General features: G+C 40.7%; 1 protein-coding gene across 12 annotated transcripts in view; it reads left to right on the forward strand.

Annotated features, from left to right (window-relative positions):
* MCF2L (MCF.2 cell line derived transforming sequence like) overlaps positions 1-8779 on the forward strand; it is a 155569-nt gene extending 146790 nt beyond the window's left edge. For 8 of the 12 annotated variants that reach the window (XM_064407843.1, XM_064407846.1, XM_064407848.1 and 5 more), the window contains 7 exons: positions 594-680; positions 1525-1584; positions 1927-2001; positions 5345-5475; positions 6090-6202; positions 6330-6433; positions 6559-8779. In XM_064407843.1, coding sequence (XP_064263913.1) covers positions 594-680; positions 1525-1584; positions 1927-2001; positions 5345-5475; positions 6090-6202; positions 6330-6433; positions 6559-6653 — 665 coding nt within the window. In that variant the 3' untranslated portion in view covers positions 6654-8779. The remainder of the gene's footprint in view (positions 1-593; positions 681-1524; positions 1585-1926; positions 2002-5344; positions 5476-6089; positions 6203-6329; positions 6434-6558) is intronic. The other 4 variants (XM_064407844.1, XM_064407851.1, XM_064407840.1 and 1 more) reach the window with 3 other exon arrangements.
* The last annotated feature ends 1472 nt before the right edge of the window (positions 8780-10251 follow it).

The following is a 10251-nucleotide window of genomic DNA, read 5'->3' on the forward strand; positions in this document are numbered from 1 at the left end:
TGCAGCTGCACAGGCAGATCCACCAGCAGAGTAGCCACGGTAGTGCAGGGGAGGCAGCAGGGCTCCTGAAGGAGCAGGGCTTTGCTGTTTTCAGCCCTAGGGCAGCCCACCCACAAAGTGCTGCCCACACTGCCCAGCGTGCTGGTCCCATCTGCCCTTAGCTTGGGGATGATTTCTAAATTCCAGTGTGTGGTGGGGACACACACCAAAGCCATCTTGAGTGGATGGTAGCCAAAGGCAAGTGGGAACTATTTGTTACGAGGCCGAAGTCTGCAGTAGATCTTCTCTTAAGAGAAGACGAACTTCTCAGGGTTCTCTTTCTCTGACAAAATTTTTTGATGTGAGAGGGAGTTTTTTGTTCTGTTCTGCTTTTTCTCTTTAATTTTTTTCCCATCATGGTAATTATTTATTGAACTACTGATAGTACAAGCACTTGCACAGCAAGAACTGGACACTTGTGTTGTACCCGGACTTTCAGTTGTCCCTTCTCATTCTAACGTGCAGGTTCCCTGGCATAGCTGCAAATGACTTTGTGCCTTGATCTTTTCATGGCCTTCTCCCTTTTCTTTCTGTGTCTCTCTCTTCCTTTGTAGACAACACTAGCACTACCTCAGAATGCTCTGTACTGTCAAAAAAGCGCTTTACGCTGCAGGGCTTTACTAACCTCAAAAGTCAGAAAGGTAACTTAAAAATAAGGCTAGCCTGTTTTCTGTGTAAGGCTGTAATTGGAGCATCACCTTGTATGTGTGTGTAGTGTGGTAGGTTTTCAGTGTACACACTAGCTTGTTCTTCCAAGGTCAAGCTAGGTTCCTTAGTTGGTGCCTCTGACAGGGAGATTTCAAGGGAAGCCAGCTCCAGAGTGGGAGGGTAAGATGCAGCTAGGAAAAGTGGGGCTGTGGAGATGCAAGAGAAGGAGTGTGGTTTGCAGTGCCTCCAATCTCACTGTCAAGGCCAAGGGCGGAGTTTATAGTGCCTCATTTCTGTAGAAAAACTAGAGGAAGGAAGCTGTGTTCTCACCAGACACCTGGCCTGCTCCTAGCTTCAGTGGATCTGCCCCAAATGCACTTGTACTTGGCAAAAAGGAATCAAGGTGATCCTGTGAAGGTTTTATAGAGGGCTTTTTATTGGCATCCTTGCTAACAAAATTCTCAAAGAGTAAATAACTACAGCAGAATGTGTCTGACAATGTTTTGCTGGATAGAAAAATAAGAAAGAATTTCCCTATTCTTCCAGAAGTGGTCTTTGCCTCTTTTTTCCTAGACAGGAAAAAAGTGTTTGAGACTTTTCTTGCTTCCTCCTGCCAAGTAATCACACTGGTACAGTCACTTCTTGCTTTGAAGAGCTGTCTTTGAACAGTCTGAATTGCATTAAGATGATGGCACTTGATCAACAGCATGGCATTTTTTCCCCATGAGAATGCCTGTTTAAAACCCAATTACCTTTGAGTTCTTTCTGGAAAGACACTAGGGTTATTTATCTAATGCTATAGAGGTGAGCACTAATGTCCCATGCTTGCCTTGACAGAAACTCCATCTCCTTCTGCTAAAAGCCAGACATTGCCAATGATCCTTCTTACAGGACCAGGTATTGCTGTAGCACTAGATTTACATTAAAATGATTGCTTAATTTGGTAATGTTTGCCTGAAATTGAAGTATTCAGTTGATGTCTAGTCAATTTAGGAAAGTTTACATATATTTTAATCTATAAGTGTAAAATAAATTTGTCCATTTATCTTCAAATATCTACTTGTAAATAGTTAATTCCTTCTGCTGCCATGCACCAGTGACAGCTAAAATTTTATTACAGAAATCCACTTGTTTTCCAGTGTAAACTCAAAGGTATTTAGCATGCAATCCACCTATTCTCCTTTTTCCAGTTCTTCAATATCTCTCTTCTGTGTTTTTTACCTATTCATCCTCCTGCAGCTTCTCCTACCAGTCCTGACAAAAAAGCCAAACGGCACGAAGTAGTGAGTGACCCAACTCCTTTTGGTTCAAGAGGTACAGTGCTGCCACATCTTGTACACCACAAGAACCCACACATCCCTCGTGTAACATGTTACATCAGAGTGCTGAGAATACCTGTGTGATGCTGTTGTGTGCAGGAGTATTGACATCAGCTGTGTTTTTCCAAGGGATCTATATATACTGGTTTTGATAGCACAACTGGTTGAAGTTTTACCTTGGTTTACATAGAGTAGCACATGGATAACTAGTTTTTAGAAGATGGGGAAAAAGATCTGTTGCTGAAGAGAGGGCCAGAAGCCATGTGTTTAATGGAATTACAGGCTGCCATGTGTTTAATGGAATTACAGGGCTGCCCAGCTACTCTGCCACCATGTTTTTCCAAGTGTTAGAATCCTTCTCTCACTGGGGCCCTTGTGGCGAGGATTTAACTTCTAAGAAAGAAAAAAAATCCCAAAACTGAGATCACTGTTATGAGGAATTTCCATTTTAGATCTGCATTTATTACTGCAGACACAGCCCTGTTGCATTTTTCTTTGGGTGATAGTTGGCAACTTTTACCACCCTCTGAACCCCAGATGACTTAACTGAGCCCCTTGCAGCAATTTGCCTCCCATCCTCCTAACTCACAGCTAAGCAGAGAATAGGAAAGTACTTCAATAAACAACCCATTTCTAACCAGCAGGGCTGATGGTGAAAGTTTGAGTACAAATCCCTAGGGCTAATGAACTAGAGTAGTAGAGAGTACAAGGAGAGCAGTCCCTCTCCTCCCGACTCTTTCCACCACTATGTTCTTTAGAAAATATTTGTCTAAACCTGAAGCTGTTTCAATCCCTACCATCAGCCTCCCCTCCAGGTTTCTGAAGCCTGTTGTCTTGTCTGTGGAAATGGTGCAAGGTCAGCTGCTGTGCTGGGGAAACTGCAACATCATTCACCTAGTTGAGCAGCAGGCAATGTATTCCTGGGCTAGACATGTGCAGAAACACCACAAGGGTGGATATGAGACTTATGAGAGATGAGGTTATTCTTCTGCAGGTAGCAGACAAAACTCAGAGATCTCCAGGTACCATGGAAATCCTAAGGGCCCAAAAATGTCTGAAAGGAAAGTGTGTTCTATGGCCTTTTCCTCAGGTGCTGGAATTTTCCAAGGAAGAGAGTCCTAGATCATTGCTGATTTACAGTAAAATTGGAACAGGCTTATCTGATTTGGTGTTCTGTCCCATCTAGAGTAAGAAGCATCTTACTTTATGAAACCACTAAACCAAGTAAATTAATTAAAAACATCTACTAACTCCTCCTTCTGTCTTGCACCTTCCAATCTCTTTTCTGTCACTTTATCTCTTCTCCTTGCCCAGCTCAAAGAGGGATGAGCAGGGAGCTGACCCAGGCATTTTGGGATGAAACTGTGCCTGGTGATGGCCACAGCAGAGCTCATGGCCCCCATTCATTTCCTTTCACTGCTGCATTGCTCTGATTTATGCTGAGCTCAAGGAATATGAACTAGTGTCAGAATGACATGTCGTAGTCTGATCATAGCTCTTTGGAGAAACCTGTTAGATTATTTCTGAAGAGAAGCAGTTAATGAATTCTTGGTTTCCCTGGCATCGTTTCTGAATAACCTTGTCATTTCTCAGGACTGCCTACCCTTTTCCTTCCCTGCCTTTATAGGGAGCTCTGATGTAGTCCCACCCTGGAGAACACACACAGATGGAATGTACATGCATAATTTCACTCCCATAGTTTGCTAATGTGAATTCTACCACAGTGATCACCTCCCTTCCCAGCAGGAAGACTTTTTAATTGTAGAGTGCCAGCTTGCATGAGGAGGAGTATCCGTGGTATGGCAGGATCAGGCCAGTCTGCTCTTAGCACATCAGCATAATATAAGAAGAGGCTGGGGAACAAGAGCTGTTACCCAAAATATACCCAAGCTGATGTTCAGTGAGTATGAGGTTACAGGCTCTTAGAGTGATTTACTCTTCCTTTTTCTTTTGTGAAACCCATTGGTACTGTTTCTAATGAGAGCTTGGAACAATTAGGAGAAACCAAGTTTTCTTTTGTTGCATTGTTCCTAACTTAGAAATAACAGAAATGGTTTCAGCTGTGTCCAACAAGCCAACTACAAGATGTAAGATTCTAAGGAAATTTTCGTGGACTACAGCAGAAATTTATTACTCAGTTTCTTCACAGAAAGAAGTTCATTCTTAACCCTCAACAGGGCCAAATGGGTCAGTACTTCCAATCTTGTGCAGGTCACTCAGCAGCATAGGAAAGGTAAAAGTCCCACTCCGTTTGGTGTGCTCTGGATGCGTTTCCTTTCTGTGATTTCTTTGGCTTTATTCTGATGCTGCTCAGGCTTTTCCTAATGCACTGGCATGACCAGCTGTGTGTCAAATGTCTCAGGAGCAGTGCAAAGCAAAAATGCTGGTGCTTTCTCAATTCAACTGATAGTTACATAAAATGGGAGGTTTGTTCTTCCTTTCATTCTTTTCATTGACTTTCACTGTTGTTACTATTTGGCTTGAAAGAAAATCTTGCTTAGAAATGCTTGTCTCTTTTATTATGACTTTTTTTCATTGTAAGCTCAACACATTTATTAGCAGCTGCTGAACTCGGTGTATAACATCCCACTAATAAAATGTAATGTACTTTTATTTGGAAGAGGATTTTGTGCACTCTGGATATGATTCAGCTTTATGAATAAATTAAATGCTTCACCCTGAGAGAGAAAAGCAGTAAATGACAGGCAGGAGAATGTTTCATGGTGTTTGGTGCAGTGACTTAACACCAAGATAGTTCAGAGCACTTAAGTATTCTTGTGTCAGCCTGAACACTCTAAAACACCTACCTTGTCAGGTGAGGTAAAAAGTGCTTGTAACTTGTGTGGAATTTTTTGACAGTGTGAAGGAGGCAATGCTTATCTATCCCTTATTCCAGCAACTGGTTAGGTCGCTTTGAGTGACAACCCTGTTTGTTCAACCTCTTCCCAAAAAGTGTATGTTCCTGTCTTCTGCTTCCTCCCAAGAAAAAAATATGATCTATCCCTCGTTTATCTTTGTATAAAATATATTTATTTATACAAATATTTTTATATATTTGCTTTTCAGTTGGACATTTGCATTCTGTCCACTAATTTCCCTTTATATAAATCCCAAGGGCTAAATTCACTGCCAATGCATTTCCACAACTCCACTTACTCAGATGGAAACAGGCCAAATTTCACCAGCAGTGAATTTCCCCCAGTGCCTGTAATAACTTCCCTGTGTCAGTTTTTCTCCTGTTCATGTTGATCACTTACAAGCTTTTCAGTGGGGAGAAGGTTTCTCCCAGGCAGAGGCTCACTGCTGCAAAGTGAACTGTTGGCTGTTCCTTCCCCAAGGTTGGGCCAAACCATCCCATTCTCTTGATGCATCCGAAGAAAATGACGGCTGGTCTAGTGCTGAAGAACCGCTGAATTCATCGGATGCGGAGGAAGAAGGAGGAGGAGGAGGGGCAGGCGAGATCAAGCTGGTAACCAGAAATGCTTTCCTATGGAGCTAAGCAAATGATAGCAGCACAGTGTGTGTGGCAGGATACAGAAGTGCTTTGAAGCTGCAGGAGGGAAAGTGTCTGCCTTGAAATGCTCAGCTGGGGCTGGGCAATATTCCCAGGGCGATGGAGAAGAACTCCTTCTCTTAAACCAGCCCAGTGTTTGTACCCTGGGGAGGTCCCTCTGTGCCTTTGCACACCTGCAGCCCAGCGAGTCGTGGCTGCTTGTGCCATGATGCAGCAATCAGGTGATGACAGGTCCAGTGACCACGTCAATAGACTTCCACACAGATGCCATGGTGTGGATTTGCCAGGTTTTCTGTTTCTTTTGGCTTTATTATCTGTAGCCATATGAATTAATTGTTGTAGTGGGAACATTTCACTGAATGTTTTCCAGGATATGAAAATTAATTAATTGAATTTGCATGTAATCAATCCGCAGAATTTTAATGCCCCAGTATGTATATTTTCACCATCTTCAGCATGTAGGTACATGGGAAAGAAGGGAAAAGTATTATAATTACATAACAAAAGCTGCAACATACCTTAAAGTATCAACAGAAATAATTTGTTTTCTTCCCTCTGTGTGCATTTAGACTCCTGGTAAATATACAGTTGTGACTGATTATGACAAAGGAGTGTCTGAAGAATTTACAGTGAAAAGTGGAGATCTAGTTCAACTGATTCGTGAAGGGGAGGATGGACTTTGGTATGCAGATCTGTGTTTGGAAATTTTTATACGCAGAACTGTGTTTAGAAGGCAGATGTTTAGGGCAAAACTTCCAAAAGCATCACATGAAGAAGTCTGACTTCTGTTTTTATCATATTTTTTTTAGGTTTGTAAAGAACCTGAGCAGTGGTAGAGAAGATTGGATTCCAGCAAACAATCTGCTGATGCTCATAGGCAACTCAAAATCAGCTCAATCTTTAAGCAGCTCTGGTAGGCAATGTATTTTAAGTAAGATGATTGTCTCTTTGAAGATTCCTATTATCAAAGAAAGTAATGAAAACCAACTACTATGTAATATTTTCTTGTGTGGTTTTTGTCTCCCTTTCTTTTTCCAGAGTCAGGCACTGCCTCCAGCAATTTGAGCACATCATCAAGTTGCAGTGATAGCTGCAATGTCAGTAGCACCAGCTTCTCTGATATTAAGGGCTAATATGACATGTTCATCCCACCTCCCTGGAAGGTAAATCTGGAGATTGTCATTTGCTGCAGAGTTCTGAACATTGGACTTCATTGGAGAACCACAAGTACTGTGTTGCCAGCTCTGAATATTTTTAGTGGTGACTTTCACAGGTTCTCCCAGAAGATCCCAGTGAGAAGTGCATGGAATGTGAAGTTGTAAATAAAAGTTAAATGATTTGAAATAGGATTTTGTAGAGGTTTCTGCTCTGAAGAGCTGTTAGCATCAAGCGCATTTTCTCCTTGACACATGATCAGGTTTCTGCAGAACTGTATCTTTTTGTAACAGCCAGAATCTGAATGTGAGCAAACAAAATGTGTGCAATGCTAAATGCTCATTGTAAACAAGTAACATAGCAATCACTGTACAGGATAGGTATGAGGAAAATAAATCCAAGTTTACAATTTCTTCTCCCCAAGAAACCCTTTCTCCAAGGACGTACCTCGGTCAGTGCAGTGAATGGGACTCCTATGGCAACAAGGAAGGAAGTTTGGTCCACCCTTTCCACTTGGATTTTCGGATATACTTCTGCTCCCTAGAGGCTGGGATGCAGACGTAACCAATTCACTGGCCACAACAACATCAAGAGAAACTATTACTTTTTCCCTTCCAACATTTTTGTGATGTGCAATAGAGGAGCCTTTTTTTTTTGTTTGGCCTCACAACCAAATTCTTTACCAAGATCACTGTTTACATAGCCTTGGCAATTTAGTAGTATATTTTTCCTTATGCAGGTGCACAATGAAACACAAATGTTCTTATTCACTAAATGATTTTTTAATAAACAGTAATTGCATGGTTACTTACAGCTCTCACAACATGCAGTTACAGGCAGAGGAAACTATTGTAACCACACTTATAGGGACTGGAAATCCAACATATTTTTAGTCCACAGTGTTTGTTCCAGATTAATTGAAAGATAAAAAAACCCAATTACGTACTTTTTCTATAAAAGTGGAGCACCAGAGGAAAAAAAAAAGTCAGATTTATGCTACAGATGAGTATTTTAAAGTTTTTTAAATGAAGGGTGATGCTAAGTTTGCCATTTTTCAGGGTATGATGCAAGCCAATGTTGTAAATTTTCACTTTGTTAGACATTCTTTGCACACCATCCTTACAAACAGTACAAAACTAAGTGCATATATAGAATACTGTATTCTTTCCTGTCCATCTCTCAAATACTTTTGCTTATAAGAAAACAGGTTTTTAACTGATTAATGTACCATATTATTTAAAAATAATGGGGACATGATGAGCATAAGTTTTCAGAAGCAGTAAGCACAGCAGATTATGTCAATGGGAACTGCTGTTAATCACCAGACTCGCTGATGGCTGAGCTCTGAATTCTCTTTATGCCAGAATTTTATGTCTGAGAGGCTTCAGATTAGAAAACTTAAATGACAAACACTCCTAAGAATGATGCAGAAGCAACCCTGCTCCAGAGGCAATCAAAATGCAGCTGACCATGGTCAGACAAATTGAAGCATGTATATACACACACATAAATGTATGCACATATATATGTGCATGTACGTGCTTGTGTGTATATATCTGCCTGTGTAGATATGTATATGTGTGTAGATATGATGTATCAATGTAAAAGATGTATTTATAGTCTTCATGCTGCTGAATGTGTCACTTTACAATTCATAAGTACTTAGTTTTCTTGTAGTACTGCAATATAAATGCTGATCAGGGTTTTACTTCAGGCATCTTTTTCAACACAGAAATCCTCTGAATTTTTTTTTTATTATTATTCCATATAATACTGTGCTGACCAGGAATATTTAGTCTGATATTTAACAATGGAATAGCAACATGAGATTCAGCTTATCTTCATCTATGTAAGTTATTTTGTAAATTATCTGTAACATAATTTACTTATATATTGCTGTTATTGCTTGGATGAGACTGTTGTTTCATTTCTCACTGCAGCCTCATTTGTGTTATTTCAATGGTTTTTCCACATCATTGCACTTTAATACAACCCATTTCACCATTTCCTTTTTTACTGCTGTTGTGAATTAGAAGTTCAAAGTCAGAGGTCTCTACTGTAATTAATTTGAATAAATTTCAGCGCTTCTTGCTGAATGCCTTTATATAGACATGCTCTGGGGTTTATTTTGTCTCACAGTCTTGAAGGGTTTTTATGGGTATCATATTAAAACAGAGAGAGGTTCTAGGATTTGGAACAGAAAACCAGGTCTGTGTATTCAAATCCTCAGCCTGCTCATTCTGGCACCATCCCAGAAATACACCATTTCACCTTTGTGGTCGTGTCTCACTTAGACTCATGTGCCTGGCACTGGTGAATTAAAGCCTGTCTGCAGGCTGAGGATAAAAAAAATGGAAGTCACTGCCAGGTAATTGGATTGATTCCCTTTTTCCCACACACCCTTTTCTGAAAGAAAGCACATCACCGTTGGGTTTTCCCAAAGAAAGCCATGTATCCATGGATCCTCTGGTATTAGCAGAACAAGTTGGAGGTCTGCATCTGGCTAGGGCTGGGTGAGAAACAAGACACCACGTTCACCCTTGCTGCAGCTGAAGAGGAACATGCTTGTACATTCAGGGATTGATGACTTTAAGCACCACCACACCATGCCAGGTGAATTTCATACTGACTGGAGTGATTTGGGCTGAGCTGTTGGTCATGTGCATTACATGATCCACCTATGGTGTTTTACTGAGAATTACTTGCTTTTTGTTTAGTCTTGATCTTGTCATCATAACAGCTCCCTCTGTAATAGGTAGTCCTACTTTTCTGAGAAAGAGGAGGTCCAGCCTTTTTGAGTAGATCCACATTATACTTGTTAGACCAAAAGAATGAATGAATTCCAGCCCAAATGTACCTTAGTAAAGAGTAAAACTAAAGGATTTTCCATATAAAAGCCTAATAATGATTGGTTTCTTAGATCACTGTCTCAAAGTTGGGGCACAAACTGTTTCATAGATACAGAAGCACTTTGCTAGTTGGAATACAAAACATTTTCTCCATCCTGCACAGATGTTGTCACTGAGCAAAACCGAGGAAGTTGTACCATAACTCATTTACATCACCTAACTCAAAATGACAGGAACTCCCATTCCCCTTCTCAGGGATATGTTAGATGTTACTGTGAACTCCTCTGTGAAGGTAGGAGTGTCCACACAGGGCCCCAGAATTAGCAGCCTCCCTAGATCTGTGTGACAAGAACCAGAGCTGCCTGGTATGATGAAGCAACCCAAATTCAGGAGTATTCAGGTAAAAGTAATCAAATCCCTTAATTAAGGATGCAGGAATAGAAGAGATAAATTATGTTGTTCACTAAGACTTTGTGTAAACTTGTGTTTAGAGATTGTATTACCAAAATCAGACATTTAACCACTGAAGTGCCTTCTCTGGGCATTAATTTGAAAGGAGGTGAATTTTTATTTATTCCTCATCCATTGGCAGGACAGCGAGGCTCCCAGCTACATTTAAAAGACCATGGATTTGCTAGTGGTGCTGTTGTAGCTGTGATGGCCTCAGTCAAGAAAAGGTTTTTAACAGAATTAGTGTCTCTCGTTAACAACTGAGATGTGGTATTAA

The sequence above is a fragment of the Passer domesticus genome, chromosome 2, assembly GCF_036417665.1.
Source record: "Passer domesticus isolate bPasDom1 chromosome 2, bPasDom1.hap1, whole genome shotgun sequence".
Taxonomy (NCBI): domain Eukaryota; kingdom Metazoa; phylum Chordata; class Aves; order Passeriformes; family Passeridae; genus Passer; species Passer domesticus.